The sequence below is a fragment of the Heptranchias perlo genome, chromosome 19 (assembly GCF_035084215.1).
Source record: "Heptranchias perlo isolate sHepPer1 chromosome 19, sHepPer1.hap1, whole genome shotgun sequence".
NCBI classification, from domain to species: Eukaryota; Metazoa; Chordata; class Chondrichthyes; order Hexanchiformes; family Hexanchidae; genus Heptranchias; species Heptranchias perlo.
Window position 1 is genome coordinate 15,320,373 of NC_090343.1, and position 21,619 is coordinate 15,341,991.

The 21,619-nt window shown below is 41.2% G+C and overlaps 1 protein-coding gene across 2 annotated transcripts in view; it reads left to right on the forward strand.

Annotated features, from left to right (window-relative positions):
* The window catches only part of slco4a1 (solute carrier organic anion transporter family, member 4A1), a 148,610-nt gene extending 128,795 nt beyond the window's left edge, over positions 1-19,815 (forward strand). For both annotated transcript variants that reach the window (XM_068000783.1, XM_068000784.1), the window contains 8 exons: positions 590-701; positions 7,339-7,493; positions 10,101-10,296; positions 11,069-11,234; positions 13,147-13,319; positions 14,734-14,798; positions 15,646-15,794; positions 19,644-19,815. In XM_068000783.1, coding sequence (XP_067856884.1) covers positions 590-701; positions 7,339-7,493; positions 10,101-10,296; positions 11,069-11,234; positions 13,147-13,319; positions 14,734-14,798; positions 15,646-15,794; positions 19,644-19,793 — 1,166 coding nt within the window. In that variant the 3' untranslated portion in view covers positions 19,794-19,815. The remainder of the gene's footprint in view (positions 1-589; positions 702-7,338; positions 7,494-10,100; positions 10,297-11,068; positions 11,235-13,146; positions 13,320-14,733; positions 14,799-15,645; positions 15,795-19,643) is intronic.
* The last annotated feature ends 1,804 nt before the right edge of the window (positions 19,816-21,619 follow it).

Sequence of the window (21,619 nt, forward strand, 5' to 3'; positions counted from 1 at the left end):
AGAGACCGTAATTCTGATCTCCGTTTGCCAGCGCTATCTGGAGAGAGGGCTCGAGCCCATAACCATATATATCATATTTTCTTGTCTCAGAAAGCGAACATTATTTTTCCTGGTAATTTGTATTTTTGATGTTAGATAGCTATTGTTTTGTGTCCCTGTGCTGTAACATAACTATTAGCCTTAGTAACAAATGTTCAACTCACAAACAAAACCAACTCACCCCAACACAATACTTGCAAGTTATGGAAACCAAGGAAGAAGAGTCTTTACAAAATAATGGGAAAATTACATAGGCATGGACCCCCTCACTGTAGTTGGTTACATGCAGAGCTGCATATACTGATCTTAATCCAAGTTAGAACTCTCAGCATGGTTTTGTTCATCCCTAATCACTGTTCTATAGTAATATACATATTTATAACTCAGTAGTTGCAAAGCAACAACTAATATATTTTTAAAATAAAAGGTGTATGTATATAAGTGTGTGTAATCCTAATAATTTCCTACAAAATGTAGAATCTTTGTCTGCTAAGTAGCTGTATATTGTCTTGAAATAACATCATGTTTAAACAGCTTTTCTGTAAACTAGGGTCGCAACGTTATGTGACAATGAGAGTCTCTGAAGCTCATCAGCTGAAAGATGGAAGCCACCAGACAGCACTGGAGCCAGAATTTGGGAAGACGATAAAGGACATGCCGAGGTAATGTGCAAGGCAGAATTATAATCGTTTCTTTATATCTGTAACCTGCAGTAATCCTTGTTCACAAAAACCTGTGATATCCTTTTTGCAAAGATCCTGCTAACTTGACAAATTGTAAATCACCAATTCTAAACCTGTGCCAGTTTATAAGTGGAAATCACCAGCAGTCATTAGACAAAACAGATACTTAGACGGACTGTCACCTTTGCTCTTGTATAGATTTCAACTTAGAGCCTGTAAAAGGCCCATGAATAGGATCTATATTTTACCATGTGACGTTTTTTATTTCCTTAATTTTCTCCCTTATCCCTCAGAAAGTGCTAGGGCCACATTTCCTAAGTGCAGCTCCGTGGCCACAGGAGGGGAGGGTGATGATTCTGCTTCTGCAGTCCTGGTGCCACTAGTGGCACACGTCATGAAATAACATACAGCTAGTCCATAATTCTCGATTCATTAGCCAGGATTATTCCCCCCAGATGCTCTCTGGTGCCTTATCTAGTGGCCATTCTTCATGTGAGTTTAGACAAGATGGCAGGAGGGAATCACATCTCGTTGCCTCCCGCCATTATAACTTGCCTTGGAGCAGGCCCGGGAGGGCTGCCCACCCGAGGCAGGCGGTGGCCTACTTTACAGGGGAAAAGTCGCGGCCCAATGATGTCATCGGCGCCACAACACCATTTTTACTCAGCGATTCTGTTGCCTTGACTGCAGACGAGAACCTTCTGGTCAATATGGCCGAATGTTCCATTAGGCAGTATCTTTACCCACTGGGCCATTTGGTGGAGCTACAAAACTCCATAGTGCAGCATCACAATTTAAGAATGAAGTGAAATGCTCATAGGATGCTGGATAATGGCAATTCGGAATTGCAGGGTAGGAAAGATGCTTGCAATTACAGAATAACGAACCAGTAGATCTCAGAAGCACATAAACAGGGACCTGTCAGGTTTCAAAAACGTTCATAGTGTCATGGTCATTGTGACCGAAACTGTCACAAGCCACAAAAAAAAATTTTCTCTGGTACAGACTGTTCCTCACCCACTACATAACCCTAAAGGTGAAATTTATAACCTAATCAATACGTTAAAAATTCAACTATTAAGTTTAAAAATAGCACACAGCACCGTAACTACAAATTGGGTTCCAGTGCTTATTCCCTACCTTCCAACCCCTCACAAACTGCATGACACATCCTGTGGGGCCTCTAATTTCACTCTCCCCGCTCCTAAAAACTCTCAGTCAGCACTTAGCTGGCTGACTGCCTACATTTGGCAGTCCAATGTGTCCGCCTGATGTAAACAAAAAAAAATGTACATCTGCAGAAGACTACAATTCTCAAAAGCTGCTGCATAATCAGGGCTGCAGCATATGCACAAAGGAATGCTGCCTTTCTTCCCAAATTGTGCTAGCTCAGTATGGGCAGGAGTTGTTCTCTGATGAATGAACTCCTAACTTTCATTTCAGCAGCATGAAAGCCTGGTGAAATGGGGCTAGAAGAAAGGGGGAGAATACACAGACATGGTGCAGAAAGGAAAAGAAAAGCCCATTAGGGACCCTGTTGTGGGGGGATGGACAGAAATAGACACCCATTGGGGTGGTGGAGAAAGCCTGAAAGAGATGCTTTTTAAAGGAGAGAGGGAGGAATAAAAGATAGATAGATGGAGACCTTTTGAGCAAGAGGTGAGAAGGGAAAGAGCTTGTTGAGCCAGAAGACAGGGACCTTAATGAGGCAAAGAAGCATTTGTTGTTGTGCTTCGAAACTCGACATTACAAAACAGATTATCTGACTTAACATGAACAACAGTGCAACAACTTGCATTAATATAGTGCCTTTAACATAGTAAAACTTCCCAAGGCGCTTCACAGGACACGACACCGAGCTACACAGATATTAGGACAGGTGACCAAAAGCTTGGTCAAAGTGGTAGGTTTTAAGGAGTGTCTTAAAGGAGGAGAGAGAGAGGGGCGGAGAGGTTTAGGGCAGGAATTCCAGAGCTTAGGGCCTAGGCAGCTGAAGGAACAGCCGCCATTGGTGGAGCGAAGAAAATCGGGGATGCGCAAGAGGCCAGAATTGGAGGAGCATAGAGATCTTAGAGGGTTGTAGGGCTGGAGGAGGTTAGTGATAGGGAGGGATGAGGAATTTGGAAAGAAGGATGAGAATTTTAAAATCGAGGCGATGCCAGACCAGGAGCCAATGTTAGGTCAGTTAGCACAGGATTGATGGGTGAACGGGTATAGGCGTTCCACTAGTCCACGTGGATTCTGATGGCAGTAACAACCCATGTGTATCCCATGCACACCCAATTTAACCCTGTGCAAGTAGCACACCCACTTTAACCCCCAGAATCCAAATTTGCCTTTAGTTAATACAACACAAACCAATCAAATCCATGGACTGCTATATCATGCATATGGTTTCTAAATACAATTTATTGTGTGACTTTGACCAATTGCAGTTTGGTATCAGTTACTCTTTGACTATTATGTCTTTAATAAACTTCTTCCATAAATCACAATGTCTCTCAAAACTTTATTTGCCTAAGGCATAGAAAGATGATGTGTCATTTGGGTGCAGGAATGACACTCTAGCACACCGCTAGCGGCCACACTTGACACTACCTCAGCCAGATTTCAAAAACAACACACAATAACTTGAGGCAAAAGCAAACATCTGTGTGCGCTTACTCTGAAACGTTTCTGAAACATTATTTTGAGCTTTAAACATCCAGGTTCTTTTTACCAACAGCTGGAATTAAATATTAATCTGTAAAAGTAGAAAAAATGCCAGTATTCTTAAAATTACGAATTTACAACGACAACAGCTTGCATTTATATAGTACCTTTAATGTAGGAAAACATCCAAGATACTTCACAGGAACATAATCAGACAAAAATTGATACCAAGCCAAAGAAGGAGCTATTAGGAGGGGTGACTAAAAGCTTGGTCAAAGAGGTAAGTTTCAAGGAGGGTGTTAAAGGAGGCGGAGAGGTTTAGGGAGGGAATTCTAGAGATTGGGACCGAGGCAGCTGAAGGCACAGCTGCCAGTAGTGGGGCAAAGGAAGTGAGGGATGCTCAAGAGGCCAGAGTTGGAGGAACACAGAGTTCTTGGAGCGTCGTAGGGCTGGAGGAGGTGATGGAAGGATTTGAACAGGAGGATGAGAATTTTAGAATCGAGGCATTGATAGATCGGGAGCCAGTATAGGGCAGCGAGCACAGGATGATGGGTGAGCGGGACCTGGTGCGGGATGGGCAGCAATGTTTTGGATGAGCTCAAACTTGTGGAGGGTGAAAGATGGGAGGCCATCCAGGAGAGCATTGGAATAGTCGAGTCTGGAGGTAATAGAAGCGTGGATGAGGGCCAGCAGCAGATGAGCTGAGGCGGGGCAGAGGTTTGCGATGCAATGGAGTTGGAATTAGACGGTCTTTATGATGGAGAGGATATGGGGTTGGATGCTTGGCTCAGGGTCAAATAGGATGCCACAGTTGCGAACAGTCTGGTTCAGCCTGAGACACTGGCCAGAGAAGGAGATGGAATAGGTAGCAAGGGAACGGAATTTGTAGCGGGGGCCGAACACGATGGCTTTGGTTTTCCCAATGTTTAATTGGAGGGAATTGTGCCTCATCCAAGAAATCTCATCGGGGAATGGAATTCAAAAGTGAGAAAGTGATGTTTTGGTTGTACAGAGCCTTTGATAGATCCCATCTGATATACTACATTCAGTTTTGGGCACCGAACCTCAGGAAAGATGTCTTGGAGCGGGTACGATGCAGAATTACGGGAATGATACCAGGGCTTAAAGGGTTAAATTATCAAGACAGGCTGCATAAACTTGGCTTGTATTCCCTTGAGTTCAGTAGGTTGAGGGGTGATCTTATCGAGGTATTTAAAATGATTAAGGGATTCGATAGAATAGATACAGAGACACTGGGCTCGATATTAGCACCCGCTATCGGGTGCATTCCTGGCGGGGGGGGCTCCGAAAATCGGGGAATCCCAGGGCGGGTCGGGTGCCCGGCTCCAACCTGCCCACTTCCGGGTTCCCCACCGACGCGCTAGCGTGCGCGCGCAGCCACCGCATGTGGGACTCCCGCAGGCAATTAAAGCTGGCGGGGTGCCACTTAACAGTATTTATTGTGGTATTTCAGATCGTTAACAGATTTTACAAACAACTGGGACTGTTTCCCGTACTGGGGGAAACACTCCCAGTTGAAATGGACGTGTTGCAGCTATCAGCCTGTGGCAGCTGCAAAGGTCCATTTGACAGGTGCGGGGGGGAGACCCTCACTCATTGCAGGAGGCCACTCTGTCATTTTGGACAAAGTTTGGCCTCCACCACCCTCCTCCTAACAATCAAATTCACAAACTTGCACACTTACCCCGGGGTCCAGAGACATGTACCTACCTTGCGGACCCCCTCAGATGTACATCTTCCGGATGGGGACCGCCGTAGCTGCAGTCATGACCTCCTCGGAGGTCGAACAGCCTCGCCGGCCACGCCGTCCACCTCTGACACGTGGAGCTCCACAACACAGTGCTGTGACACATCCACCTGCACAGCAGGAGGGAGGGCAAAGGCAGAGAGAGATGCGTCGCAGAGGGCACTACCCTCGCCACAGGGTCCACAGACCGAGGCTCAGCTTCCTGGACCTCTCTGAGCAGCAGTGCACACGGAGGCTCAGAGTCACTCGACATGTAGTCATGGACATCTGCAGCCTCCTTCATGCCGAGCTGCCCCCGGCTGGCCCGAGCACCATCTTCTTACCTGTCGCTGTCAAAGTCACCACTGCCCTCAACAACTTCTCCGCATCCTTCCAGAGTGCCACCGGGGACATCGCCGACGTCTCTCAGTCGTCTGCACAAAAGAGCCCTGCAAATACACCGACACCCACTCTGCAGTGACACAATGGGTGGCATCAGGTGTGGGTCTTCATTGTGATCCTCAGGAAAGGGCATTATTGCACAAACCAGACAAGATTCGAAAAGATGTGGCAGTAGTGGTGCCAATATAATATGTGATGTGAGTTGATCAGAAATTAAATATAAGTAAAAACCATGACAAACCCTCAAACACCCTTGTGCATCCCCTTCATGCTCACGACACGTTTGCCTTACGCTGCCTACTGCACATATGCGATGCATGCCCTGTGGCTGCAGCACAGGTAGTGGCAGGTTGAGTGAGGCTGACTGTGAAAGAGATGCATGAGAGGGTGAGTATGAGATAGAGCCATAAGATTGTATGAGGATTGGGTTGAGTGGTAGTGGCGGGATGAGTACTGGCGAGGTGAGTAAGTGCAGGTAAGATGAGGATGAGGTTTGAGTGGGTGTGAGGGGTGATGTGACAGAGTAGTGTTGGCAGTGCAGAAGGAGGTGTGGGGTGGGGGCGGTGATGTGGCAGATGGAGTGTAGGGGAATGAGTCAGTGTACTCACTTTGGCTGACCTACTTAGGTCATTGGAGCGCCTCCTGCACTGTATGCAGGTGCGCGATATGTTGGTGGTGCAGGTGACCTCCTCTGCCACCTCGAGCCAGGCCTTCTTGGTGGCAGAGGCAGGCCGCTTCCTCCCGCCCGCCGGGGGGAAGATCTCTGTCCTCCCCCTCCTCCTCACCCCATCTAATGATACCTGGAGTGAGGCATCATTAAACCTGGGAGCAACCTTCCCCCTGGGCTGCTCCATGCTGTAATTTTTCCTATTTCTTGCAGCATCTGTCAGTGGAGGACTGCCCCTTTAAATAGAGCTCCTCCAGCTGACAGACCTTACTGCGCATGCGCAGCCCGCCCGACGCGCAGATCAGCAGTGGTGAACCCGGAAGAACAGGTAAGTGGATCCAATTAGGCTGCGATCGCGCACGGGGCAGACTGATTTCACCGGGCGCGTTACCCACGTGCCCAATAGACCCCCCGCCGCCGACCCGCAGCCCTGGTAATATCGAGCCTACTATTTCCTCTGGTGGGGGAATCCAGAACAAGAGGACATAATTTTAAAATTAGAGCTAGACCATTTAGGAGTGAAATCAGGAAGCACTTTTTCACACAAAGGGTAGTGGAAACCTGGAACTCGCTTCCCCAAAAAGTTGTGGATGCTGGATCAATTGAAACTTTCAAGACTTAAGATTGATAGATTTTTGTTAGGTAAGAATATCGAAGGATATAGAGCAGCGGCAGGTGAGTGGAGTTGAGGTATAGATCAACCATGATCTAACTGAATGGTGGAAATTGCTCTAAGGATTGAATGGCCTACTCCTGTTCCTGTTTCTATGATTTCAGGCAAGCAGTCTGACAACACACAAGCAGTGGAGGGGTCGAGAGAGGTGGTGATGAGGTGGAGCAGGGTGTCGTCAGGCCTGTGGATCCTGATGTTACCGAATGTCACTGTCGACTGGCAACATGTAGCTCAGAAATAAGGGGGGGGGGGGGTAGGATAGATCCTTTTCATTTTTTTTTGACTGCATTTAATACCGCATTAAAAAATGAGGCATTAAATCTCCATTTTAATAGCTTCCCATTTACTTTGCTTTTCCTTTTATTGCATGGAAAGTGAAGGAATGAGAAGGAAAGAATTCATCAGAGAATTTAGGTTTCATACTGTTTACACATCTCAAAACCCATATCCTTGACCAAACCTTTTTTGTCCATAGGTCAGCATTGCTATTGCTGAGGAATCCAACTTTCATCTTCCTCTGTCTGTCGGGAGCAACTGAAGCTACTCTAATAGCTGGCATGTCTACATTTGGACCCAAGTTCCTTGAATCCCAGTTTAGTCTGAGTGCCTCGCAAGCTGCAACACTGTTTGGTAAGATTAGAATGACAGGCTGCTCATCAATACTTAGGCCTTCCTTTGCTTCAGCTTTATTAATGGAGTCTAGTGCAGCAAAAGGGTGTCCGTGTTTTGTTTTAGTCCCCTCGGCAAGTGCTGCTCTGCACGTTTAACAGACTTGTGCAAATTGCTAAATGATTGCTAGGTGTAGATTGGTTGGGATTTGAGCCACATAATAACTGTCAAGTGAAAGTTATGGTGAGGAATAACCAGACCACCGCTGCCATCCAAAAGAATTTTCAAAAAAATGTAGGATTTTAACGTGCTCCACTGTTGGTGGATATGAAGATAATTATGCACTATTTAATAGTCAATAGCAGATTCACTCGGGTATACTTTTTAAAAATGCTCTGGGTGACACTGGCAAGGCTGCATTTAGTGGCCATTGAAGGTGATGGTGGGCCTTCTCCTTGAACTGCTGCAGCCCTTGTGGTGATGGTGCTCCCACAATGTTGTTCAATAGGGAATTCCAGGATTTTAACCCCGTGACAGTGAAGGATTGGCTATGTATGTCTTAATCGGGATGGAGATGCCTTCACACGCCCTTCTACACTCCCCACTGAACCAGGGTTAATCTCCAGGCAAGATGATGATCGAGGAGTGAGAAATGCTCTGGGCCATGATGTTACAGATTGTGGTGGTTTAAAATTCTGCTGCTGCTGGCCCACAGTGCCTTTTGGATGCCCATTTTTGGGCTGCTAGATCTGACCTTAGTCTGCCCCACTTCGCACTTTTATACCAAAATCCATCTTTTGCTTTCCTGATGAGTTTGCCTCAGATTGTGGAGATGTAGTTCAGTGTATGGCTTCTTCAATCTCCTGCTGTCCCATGAGAATTGCTCCCCTGTTCATTTAGTAGACCTCTGTAATTTTTGATTTCTGCACTATTAAGCCATGGGTTCAGTTGGTGTGGGATTTAATTTTGTTTGGAAGTAACTCCTTCCCAGGTATGTCATTGTGCACATATCCAGGCATCTTTTTTTTCCTCTTGCCTCTTCTGAGCCAGATAATTTGCTTGGAATTTGACATATAAATTATTATAGTTATTGGCCGTGCACCAACACTATCCACTCGTGGTTTGAATTCACTTCATTCCACCTTCCTCCATTGCAGCTACTGTATAGTGTGTAGGAGATTCTGACATAATTTTCCTCTCTGTACATTTCCTGCATTATGCACTCTGCAGAGTTATAGTTTTGAAGTTAATCCTCAATTTTTGTTGGCGTCATTAGCGCAAATTGATGAGGAATACAATGAAACAACAAATCTTCAAACTGATATTGCAGCGAAACATACATTTATGAGAATAAAGGCCAAAGAACAGACATCAAATGTAGAATTTTAATAAACCAAGCCATTTCCAAATCATGGTAACTGATCCCCAAAACTGCTATATTACTGATGAGACTACCACATCATGCTGCCATGGAGAGGGCAAGGATGATGATTTGGTTTGTATTGCCCAAATTAGATTCCTCAAAAGTGTCGTGTGTGTGTGTGTGTGATTTTTGTTTTGCAGCCAAAGTCAGGGAAATGGTGTGTAATACACTGGATCATACTTCATAATAGCAACCATTTACATGTAATGTATCCCCGCTGTATGATGTAAAATAACTTCATCGAATCATAGAATTGTTACAGCACAGAAGGAGACCATTTAGCCCATTGAGCCTATGACATACATTTCCAAATCTCGAGTATACAAATAACTTTTTGTAGTTAGAGAAAATGAAACATAAGGTCATGGTAGACTTCTTTACCTCTGTAGTGCTTTGTTTGGTGGTGTTTGGATGTCATGTTTATTGAATAAATTGAAATCTCCGATGTTGGCCCGTTTTATGCCAAGGATAGTTTTGTGATACAGGAGTTGGGCAAAAGAGCCTTTGCTGCTCTCCCATAGCTGACATGCTTCCCATGCAGCAGTTTTCTCCCAACCTACCTTGGCTATATTGCAGAGCCCAGCTGAAGAAATACCAAATGTCATTTTTTTTACTCCATATTCCCTCAGTTGCTCTCTGTGTGGCGGTGAATATTGTGGTAGTGGTGGATGGGGGAAGTAAGATTGGTCTGGAGAGGTTGTCGTCTCAAGATTTGGAAATGGATGTCACATGTCCACTGTGCAGCTCAGGGTTTAAAATTTGCTTGGGCTCACCTTAGGGCATGGTCTGAGAACTGGACCAATTCAGTCTGATTTAACCGAGTTTTCATACAAACCCAACACCAATTTGAACCATTAAAGATGGCATAGATTTGAAAGTGAAGCCCCAATTAAATGAATATCCATGATTTATGGGGTAGAACTTAATTTGAAGAGTGAGGTGTAATTCCATGCTACTGAGTAATTTAGCTGCTTCATTATCATTTACTCACTATTGTTTGACTAAGAAATATATGTTCCTTTCTGAGTATAAAGAATATAAAATTATTTGAATGAATTTTAGCAATTAAGTTTCTCAAGAGTTCCAGAGTATCATTTGCTACAATGACACATAATTGTCAAAAACTGAGAGCAATTGGTGATCACTTGCTGAATCTAAAGGTAGACGGATTTATAATTCCTTTTTATTCCTCTTCCCAATTCCAGGCTACCTTGTAGTCCCAGCAGGTGGAGGCGGCACTTTCCTTGGTGGATTTATAGTGAATAAATTAAAACTCCGTTGTGCTGGAATCATCAAGTTTTGTCTGATTTGTACAATCTTGAGTCTGTTAGCTATTTTCATAGTCTGCATTCACTGCCCCAACATGCCTGTGGCTGGGATCACTTCTACTTTCAATGGCAGGTATGAGCACAAATCTAATTTTCATCTTTAAATTTTCATATATACATTTTAATCATTCTGGAACTGTAATATATTAGGCATATTATAATTGCTACAAGAAGTTAACTAGTTTAACCAATGATCAATAAGATTAGTTAGTATAACAACCAAAAAAAACAAAATCAAGATTTCAAAATGTAGAGGACCCACAAATGTTCAATTCTTTTATTTTGGACTCAGCTAAAATAGTGGAATCTGCACATTTTCTCTTTTACTTCTGACAAAATATCCATCAGAATTTCCTCAGTACAAATACAAAAAACTAATTTTCAATTTTGGTAAAACTCGTTCAAACATTTTCTTACAATTGACTTATGTCCTCTGGTGCATCTTATTTCTCATTCATTCTGAATGATTTGTCATTATCTGTTTAATTTTCAAAAGAGATAAGCTTTGCAGTAATTGGGGTGAAGTAACAGGAGCTGGCAATTTTTTTTGGGGGGGGAAGGTGGATATGGTGGAGGGAGAATCTTTTTTGTCTTGTGTTTTTAGATTTATTATTTACTGGATAATTGTGATTTTTGTAGAAAACATTCTGATTATTATTGATTGTAATGTCAACAGCACGTTGTACCCTGCTTAAAAATATAGGAATACGGTGAAACCTTTTTTAAAGATTGAATGTGGAAGATGCATAAATAAGTTAGTTGTTTGATTTCCAGCTTTTAATATTTTAGTGATGCAGTAAAGTAGGAACTGTGCTAATTGACACTGAGGCGTTGTTATTCCACAGTTTTTATGATGGTACAATTAACTTGACTGCAGCTTGCAACGCCGAGTGTAAATGTTTAATGGATATGTATAATCCAGTTTGCGGAGCCGATGGTTTAATGTACTACTCCCCCTGTCACGCTGGATGCACAGAATTCAACACAACACTGTCTGCAAATGGCAGAAAGGTAATTCTTCCAATTATACTTTGTGTTTCCATTAGCCACTAGCCTTACAAGGGGCTGGAAATGCTTTTAAGCTGCATACATGTGTGATTTATTAACCTTTAAGCTTAGAGAACGAATGCTCTTCTCAACTAACCCTTTAAAAAATAAATAAATAAAATAATAATCAGTTACTTGGTATATATTTAACTTAAATTCTTTATTTTTCTCGCTGTCTGTTTAATAAAAGAAGAGCCTGTGCTGTAGATGTTATTGGGGGCTTGGTATAGTTGACAAACCCAATTTGTCATTTTAGTTAATTATACATGCATGCTGACTCAATATGCACCCAAGCTGCTTTCCCCCTAATTATTTTCACCGAGACTCCTGCACACACAGATATTAGGAGGCGAGTTACTGTAGTATTTTTCTTCTGGAACCCAAGTACAAATCCTGTCAAGGTTGATGGAATGAAAGTCACCCCTCTTTGACAGTTTTAAGGGTACAACCTTAAAATTAGAGCTAGGCCGTTAAGGGTGATGTCAGGAAGCACTTCTTCACACAGAGTAGTGGAAATCTTGAACTCTATCCCCCAAAATGCTGTTGAAGCTAGATCAATTGAAAACTTCAAAACTAAGATCGATAGATTTTTGATAAGTAAGAATATTAAGGCATATGGAACCAAGGCGGGTAAATGGAAGATACAGATCAGCCATGATCTAGTTGAATGGAGGAACAGGCTCGAGTGACTGACTGGCCTACTCCTGTTCCTATGAGTAGTTTCTATTCAATTCCTAGCAGACATAGTTTGCTGCACAGATTGGTTGCCTCCATCAGAGAAACTGACAGAAAAATTGAGGCTACTGCTTATGGCCTAGACAGCTGAAGGCATGGCCGCCAATGGTGGAGCGATTAAAATCGGGGATGCGCATGAGGCAAGAATTGGAGGAGTGCAGAGATCCCAGAGGGTTGTAGGTCTGGAGGAGGTTACAGAGATAGGGAGGGGCGAGGCCATGGAGGGATTTGAAAACAAGGATGAGAATTTTTTTAATTGAGGCGTTCCCAGACCGGGAGCCAGTGTAGGTTAGCAAGCACAGTGGTGATGGGTGAACGGGACCTGGCACAAGTTAGGATATGGGCAGCAGAGATTTGGATGAGCTCAAGTTTATGAAGAGGTCATAACCAGGGGTCATTGGTTTCTAAATCCAAGCACCAATCCCTGAGACAATTAAGTACTCCCCCCGCCCCACACCCCTCCAACTTAACAAGTACCTGCTGTTTGAATTCTTTCAGCTAGTTTCTTATCCGATTCCAGGATTTACCTTGAATTCGTATTGCTTTTAATTTCAGTAGCAGCCGTTCATTTGAAGGCTTTCTGAAAATCTCTGTATACCAGGTCTTGTGGGATGACACTCGGGTCAGTCAGGATCTTTCCTGTTTCTGAAGCTGTACTAAATGCATTTTAATAACTATATAGCTGCAGTCTTTTAATGCTTGTGTTTATGGAAAAAGCATGATGTAATTTTTGCTGATAAAAGTAACCTTTCAAATAAAATCTTACATTGGCATTGAATATATAAGGCTGTGATGATTTAAAGGCTTATGCCTCTGCATTTTATCAAAGTGTACAATCTGTTGTTATTGAGTGCACTCAGACAATGACGGTGATCAATAATATACTGAATAGACTGAGACCTGCTGAATTTTGAAAAACGCAGGTTGGACTAGCCGTAACCTGTAGAAAACGTTAATGTACAGTATCTCCAGCTCCCAGTGAAAGAGAATAAGATATACAGTGTGTTTGTAGTAGTGCTGTTTAATTTTTCTTCTCTTAACTATGAGATCAAACCAGATGATCAATAAATTGAACAAGTGCTAATTCACACCATGACCTGAGACTTTTCATGATTTTTGTTTACTTTCCTTCATTTTCCAGATTTTCCACAACTGCTTCTGTGTCATGGAGAACCTTGGGTCTGAGATGGGTTATGCAGAATCTGGAAAATGCAGCTCTTCATGCTCACATATGCCACTTTTCCTGGTTCTCCTCTTCTTTGTTATATTCTTCACATTTCTGGGCAGTATTCCTGCACTAACAGCAACTCTCAGGTAAGAACAAATGGCAGCCAGTTTTGCTAACTTTTATGCCCTAGTTTCTAACAGAAGTACTGTAGTGCAATTTTTTTTTATGTCGGTAATGGAATACCCAACATTTTAATTTGAACATTGTCACATTCCAAGCTTGGTTAGCAATATTGTCAAATGAATAATTTATTAAGCAGTAAATAAGTAAATGGAAATATATCGCCATTCCTTCATCGTCGCTGGGTCAAAATCCTGGAACTCCCTTCCTAACAGCACTGCGGGAGAACCTTCACCACACGGACTGCAGCGGTTCAAGAAGGCGGCTCACCATCACCTTCTCAAGGGCAATTAGGGATGGGCAATAAATGCCGGCCTCGCCAACGACGCCCACATCCCATGAACGAATTTTTAAAAAAGCAAAGATACACTATAGATTTACTGTAGTTACAGATTTGGCTATCCTTCCTCAGAAGGTAGAAAAATAACCAACAGTTGCATCTGTTGAGCTAAACTGCAATGTAATCTGGAATGGAATCGGGACCCCTGAGTATTAACCTTTTAAGTGGTAGTTTGTTGTTAACCATTCGGAGAGCCACTCTTGCCTGTCTTTCTTTCTGATGGCTATGGATGGTGGTCTCGATTTAAACAAGATCTAGTGGGAAGTACTTTTCAAAAAATGACTGGAACCAATGACATTTAAATATGTGTCTCTTAAACTCAAAGAGCTGCCAAACAAACATAGATACAAATAAAACCCACAAGATGCTTGTATTTGAATGGAATGCTTTGATCCCTCCCTCAGACACTGGCCAGAGATAACATTTATATTCTGGGGCTATTTTATCAAAAGAAGCTTTATACCCCGTATGTAAAATGACTTAAAGAAAGAAGCTAAAATGATGCATTAAAAGCAAAAATGCTTCATTTTAATCACACATGCACCCTGTTACTGCATGGCACAGGTACACCAATACTGCATCTCTGGGCCACCAAGTCACTCCTTAATGACAAGTATGTTTGGGGTGACACAATACAACAATATCAAAGAGATGCACGTATAAAAATATTAGCAACCGCCTATTTGTTCGTTTACAGTAATGGTCTTCAGTGCTGAAGATGCATTTAATCAAAGTACAAGAGAAACTCCCAGCATTAATATTGTACCTTCAATGTTCACAAGGAACTATATTTCTTTCTTTTCTCCTAATATCCAAAAGCACTACCTATTGTCTGCTGAATTAAGGAGTTTATTCCCAAATGGAACAATGAACTAACCAAAATTACTAAAGGAGTTGAAGGGTGGAAAAAAAAATGTCCTGCGATATTTTTGTATAACTTAGAATTGTGATTCACTTGGAGCATAAACAACAGCTTGGGCCGAATGGCCTGTTTCTGTGCTGTGCATTCTATGTAATCTTATTTTTTTTTTATCAATTAGGTGTGTCCCTGATAGTCAGCGGTCATTTGCACTTGGTATTCAATGGATCTTGGTCCGAACTTTAGGTAAGGATACTCTTGTCAGTTTTTAATAATGTGTTTTTAAGTGCAGTTTTCTGGTTACTCCAGTATATATTTAATGGTAAATGAACAGCTTAAAGTCAAAATGTATTACTGTAATTGTCTAAATGGATCATCAACAATGTATTTATCTTTGAAATAATTGCTGAAAACCTTGATGATTGCATAATTTTGATGTGTCTTTTATAAATCACCTTGTTAAATGTAAAATAAATGTTAATAGCATCTTAATAAATTTAATCTACAAATTTAACTGAAGCAAGACTAATTATCTCTTGCTTGTATTTGCCTCTTAGATCAAGAACATCACTTCAGTTATAAGTAAAAGTTCCCATAACATTACTTTTTCAGAACTACAAAGCTAAATTGTGCAAAAGATGGGCAACTGTAATTGTTCATGGCAATACTTTTTTTTAAAAAACTGTTAATTTTAACTAACATGCAGCATTCTTTTTGAATTTTTTTTCTATTCACTTTAAAAATCTACTTTTGAACATTGCTAATTATGGAGCAGAGTAACTGGGTAGAATAAATGAGACTGACCTTTTGACTAGATGAATTTACATTATTAGATGCAGCTGTGATCTTATGTCAATGTTTGTATTAACTTTACGTTATCAAGCACAGTAAGTTCTCCTACCCAGTTCATCTAATCAGTAATAACCATCAACTAGACAGGCACTTAAACACAATTATACTTTTTTGTTAATGGGAACACTATTGATGAAATGCCATATTTAATATTGTAATGTCTAATTCTAACTCTCTAAGACTACTGTGAATTATCTTCTTCTGGTATTTGATTTACTTTCCGTTGTATAAATGCCAACAGGAGGAATCCCAGGCCCCATTGCCTTTGGCTCGGTTATAGACATCTCTTGCTTGTTGTGGCAGGATCAGTGTGATGAGAGAGGCTCCTGCTATATCTACCAAAATTCAGCCATGAGCAAATATCTCCTGATTGCTGGAATTATTTATAAGGTAATATATGTGATCATTTATAGAATTCATAGAAAAAACACCAAGAGTAATAGGACATGTTGGGATCTCGCTCCTCTGCTAATTTTGGCAAGGAAAAAGTGAATAAAAAATGAGTTTAATAAAAAATAATTAAACTTGATTAGGTCATAATGATGAAATCATGCAACTTTCTGCAGCTTTTAAGTCAAAATGAAAGGTTTTTTACTTCAGGTCAGACTTGGAATTAATGACCTAGAAATTGGATAGCGCTGTTCCTGTTTTATAGGCATAAAACCTAGGACCGATTATGGTGGGCAGCGCACATGCCCTCATTATGCGCCTGCCATATTGGTAAAGGTTCCTCTGTAGGCATTGGTGGACATGCCTGAAACAGGGCCTTTGCATATGCAAATAAGGTGTCTAACGCCAGTTTGAGGCCTCCTTTGCAAAATTAAATTGTGCATGCTACGGTCTGTTTTTTTCAGATGCTTGGCAGCCAAACCAGCGGTCCTTAAAAGGACCACTGGAGGCTGCCACCAAAATGTAGGTTTGAACTTTTTTACTTATTACGGCGCCAGGAGTGCTCTTCCCAGCTCCACATTAAATTTGGGGGTCTGCTGCCAGCCATCGTTCACCCCTCTCCACTGTGCCAGCTTCTCTTCCCAGATTCTCCTAACGACCTTGGCCGATGTCCGAGCTGGACGATCTTGCTGCCCTTGGTGACTGCAGCAAATGAGGCTGGCGGACCAATTTGCCGTGGTCCTGCCACCGGCATCATCATTTGCGTGCTGCATGGGCTGTATTGGAATCGCGCCCCAATTTGGATGTGATCCAATTTCTAGGCCAATGAGTTTAACGAAGTAGGAGAACAGTTCAAAACATCATTGCATCAGTGAAAGGTATGAATAGGGCAGAGGAGTTTAGTACTAATGAATATGGGTGTAGTGACCACTGCTGGGTATATTGCAATGGAGCTGCAGTAGAGCGTCACCCAGTAGCACAGAAGTTATAGGAGACAAACAACTCAATCAGGCTGTTCTGCAACAGTCGACTACCTGGGCATGGTGGAGAAATAGTGCACAAAGAGGTTCGAGACACACGAGGGTGGCTGTGACTGAGATGTGACACCAGGTCACGAAAAGCAGCAGGAAAAGTCATTCATATGCTAATAGCACTACTGCTCTTGATCGTTTATGCCACAGAGGACTTCCAGGCACCCAGATGTCAGCCACTCTTTGTTTTGCTTTCTTTCTGCATAATGAAAAACAGCAATCCGAGGGAAAGTGAATTATAATTTTATTAAATTTTCCCGTGCTTGTGCAAAGGGGTCTCCTTTGCTAGAGTTGCTATGAGCTCATTGCTTTCAAAGGTAGTGCTTACTCTACTTGTGTAGACCCATTTTATGGCACAGAATTGCCACTAACGTGCGTGCCAACCAATTGTTCCTGTGTTACTCCATGTATGCCATGGCTACAGGGCCTCTCCTCATGATGCACTTGATTTGTATGTGTATGGAACACTGAGGTTTCAGAATCCCTGCCTCGTGGTTGCTTTCAACTGTTTTCTGAGGAAGTTGATGCCTGCTATTACCACATCTTGAGTTTTGGACTTTAAAGTCTCCTTTTCATACCCATGGTCTGTGTAACCTAGGTCTCCACTGCAGGTGTGACTTATGTTGCCATATGTTCATTGGAAGACTATAGTGTAAACAACCACAATAACCTCCATACAATAGAAGACCTAATAAGGTCCACATCCCATTACAATTCAGGAGGAATTCTTCATATATTGGACTTAAAAACAGCACCAGCTGGCCCTTCTTCAGTCTCTAACATTGCTACCCTTTCATCACTCTGATTTATTGCTTCACCATGTGCTTCCTCCTCAACATCACTATGACCTTCTCCCATAATGTATGTAGCTGTGTGGGTGTTTGCTTCAAGTAGAGCGGTGAAGAGTGCAAGTGGTTTTTAGATGTGACTGGTTTACCACTGGGTTCTCCCTGGTTTGTGAACATAGCAGATCGCACACTGAGTACATAGACACACTGATCAATTTGGGTATCCTAATGTCATTAAATGTAGCATTGTGTCCTTGTGCAAAATCCATATATATATATATATATATATATATATATAGACATATTGTAACAATGTGTGATTAATATGGCACGTTCTAGTAGTGTTCATTTCCCTCCAAACGCTACAGTGCTTACACTTCCAGACTCTCCCTCCTGAATAATTCATCTATTGCTTCCTCATAGATACTATGTTGTTTCATGTCGTATGGTCCACCATCTGTTCCATATTCTACCCTCTTATTATGTTGTGGAGATGCCGGTGATGGACTGGGGTTGACAATTGTAAACAATTTTACAACACCAAGTTATAGTCCAACAAATTTATTTTAAATTCCACAAGCTTTCGGAGGCTTCCTCCTTCCTCAGGTGAACGGTGTGGAAATGAAACCCTCGAATCCTTCGCATTTGAAAATCACAGAACAATGCCCGGTGATTACTGCCCGTTGCCAAGGCAATCACAGTGAGCAGACAGAAAGGTGTCACCTAAAAGGCCACCGAATATACAAACCCCCCCAAAAAAAGAGAGAGAGAAGGAAGACAGTCAATGACCCGTTATATTAAAAACGGATAACATTTGTTCGCTGGTGGGGTTACGTGTAGTGTGACATGAACCCAAGATCCCGGTTGAGGCCGTCCTCATGGGTGCGGAACTTGGCTATCAATTTCTGCTCGACGATTTTGCGTTGTCGTGTGTCTCGAAGGCCGCCTTGGAGGCGGCTTCGATTATGTAGTATTATGTAGTAGATTTGTCGTTCACATGAGAACAATGGGGATTGAAACAGTGATTTGGTGAATGGAAATTGCAATACAACTCCCTCTTTCCCATCCTGCCATATATATTTGCCTATCTGAGGTTTTCATTTCTACTATTACTTGCTACATATAAGTTTAATACCTACTATTTTTCCTTCATTCTTATATATCTCCTGTGCTGCAACTGTATTCATGGTTTTCCTTTGTGCTGTTCAAGCCATGCAATTTTCTCTGCACCTCTTGCTAGCTTCTCTGAGAGTGTACAGCTAATCAGTGACAAATACCCACGCTTGTTGCTTCCTTAGCATATGTGGGGATTGTCTTCCTTGCCAAAAATCATCCTATTATTGGTTCCATTGCAGTGATTACAAGTGGGGATTGAAACATTTTCTCAATTGTTGAGTCATTCTCCACAAAGATTATGCACTCTAAGGCTGCATTAACAAACTTTTTGATATTTATACCAATGAAGTGCCACGTTAGCCGCCTGAGAAATGTTAACAAATTATTTTTATAGGTGTGTTGTTGGTTGCTATTTTTCATTACTACCAATTAAATCACATTCTCAAGAAGTGAATTATTCAAAATTGCCTGATCCCATGATTTCATTAGCAGATTGTAGATTACCATTAAAATCATGCATTTTACCATTTTTTTTCAAAAAAGAGAGGAAACCACAGCTCATTGAAGCCTTTAGGATAAGTTATTGACTTTGATTCTAAATTTTTAAAAAATAGTGAAACTTTATATCCCACTAGCATAAGAGTGGAGGATTGAGCAGCTAACTAGAAAAACAAGTCCAAATTCTAGTCTGTTAGTATGTGGGCATGAATAACTTAGAAAATGGATCAGTATCCAGTTCTCTGATTAAATGCAGTATTCATTGCCTTCTTACATGTTTCTCGATAGCCAAAATTGTCGAAGATCAGCCATGATCTTTTAAATGGCGGAGCAGGCCAGAGTATGGCCTATCCTGCTCCTATTTCTTATATTCTTTTGTTCTGATATTAACGAGGACTATTTTGTTCTGTTTTCAGGTACTGGGGACATTGTTCTATTTCATAGCCTTATTGCTGTACAAGCCTCCAAATTCAGCACTGAATAGTTCAAACATGGACAATGGAGAGTCAGATCTACCAGAGAAGGACAATCCACAAAAGACAGCAAACATTGTAATTACTACATAATGATTAAATACCACTTAAACTACATCCCACATCCTTTATGAAAATTGCATGCTTGCCACTCATCGAAGTAGCCAGAATTTCAAAATAGTCTTAGGAATATCTCATTGACGTAATTTCCTTTGCAATCCGGCAAAGTTGGGACTTTTTGCAAGCCTGTTACATTACAGACTTGCAATGAAATAAACAAGTGTAAAAGATGTAAATATAAAATGAAGAATGCCTTCCGAGGGTGAATAAAGTACGCAGTTCACCCACAAACCATTCTATTTACATACAAGAATTCTTCAACATAAGCATTAGCCATTGTAATGGAATGCCTTTAAGTTAGGCCTCAGAGAAAGTCCTAAGGAGATTGAAAATGGAGATGATTTTCCACATCTCCTCCAACCCATATAACTATGCTTAAGAATTTTGCTTTGTGAAATGTTCTAAACAGCAAACCTATACTAAGTCCTTTTTTAGGCAATTTCTCAATTATATGCTGAATTGTAAAGCACTGAGCTGCCATGACACATATGTAACATTTTTAATGATAGTTGATTTATCATCACTTTTACTTTACTGATAGGTGTCGTCGTTTTGGTATCTAGACTATTGAAGTCTAAGGATAAGATATCTTTTCCTTTTTTTTGAATTCCTTTTAACTTAAGCCTTGTATCTTGCTCCGTTCTTAGTGTAACTCAACCAAGTGTCTGTCAGTAAGAATCTGCTAATTATTCCTAAAGCCTAGTACAGGACAGATGGACTCTTGCAGTTTTCCCTAGCAGTTTTTAAAATTTCTTTTGCACTATGATTGCAGAGGTATAAACGGAGAGGACATTCACTAAACCATGAACTTGTAAAAGCTATGGCTGCCAAAAAAAAATCAGAAATCCTGCTTGGGTGGGTTACTTATTTATAGTAATTTGGCAGTTAATAGTGCTGCAGCCCACAAAGACTTACATTTTATATTTTTAAAAATCAATTCAAAATATTTGAAGGAAATTTTTAAAAATATATACGATTTCAGCAAAATGATGCTGGAATGAAGCCTGTGTAGTTTTATAAGGTGCAATACCTGTATGCCGTCACATTGAGTATTTGATGGCCTGTGTTGCTGAAGGTGGTAAGGGAGAGAGTGGAGGGAGTTGAAAGTAACAAATGTTATGCAGCATCCATATTAATAATTAAGAGAGTGGTATATTAGGTTAACAGCTGACAGAAATTTTGGCAGCATGAAAACCACCAGTTCCACATGGATCTATATTTTTTGAAAACCTGCAGTTGCCCCCGGATGATGATGACTGTTTGCACTAGAAACTACAGAACTGGTATATATTATGGAAAAGAAAGTTGTCTGTGTTTGAAAGTACAGTGGGGAATTCAATGTGTTGTGCACTATTTAATGTTACTTACCTTTTTAAAAAAAAAAGACATAGCAAATACATGACATTTTCGTAATATTGCCCTTGAAATGACTGAGATACCAGCAAACAAAAAAATTTGTCAAATTTTTCAAACTATTTTAGTGCAGACGCTTTTCTATTTGAAATAAATGGGATAATACCTCTGCTAAAATAACAGACTGCAAAGTTAGTGTTTGCACAGATGTATCTCATGGCATAACTTCAAGTTTATTGCACTTATAAATAGGAATTCAAGTATTGGTTCATTAATCCTCAAGGTGTAATTTAACACTTAATCAAATTGTTCTGTAACTATGACCAAAGGCACCTAATTTTAGTAAATGTTTTGTGTATTTCAGAATAAATAAGCTTTGTGATTGATGCAGTTCATATTTAATTTTTGGAAAGTTTTTCATTTAAAAGGCACAGTTATATCAGTGT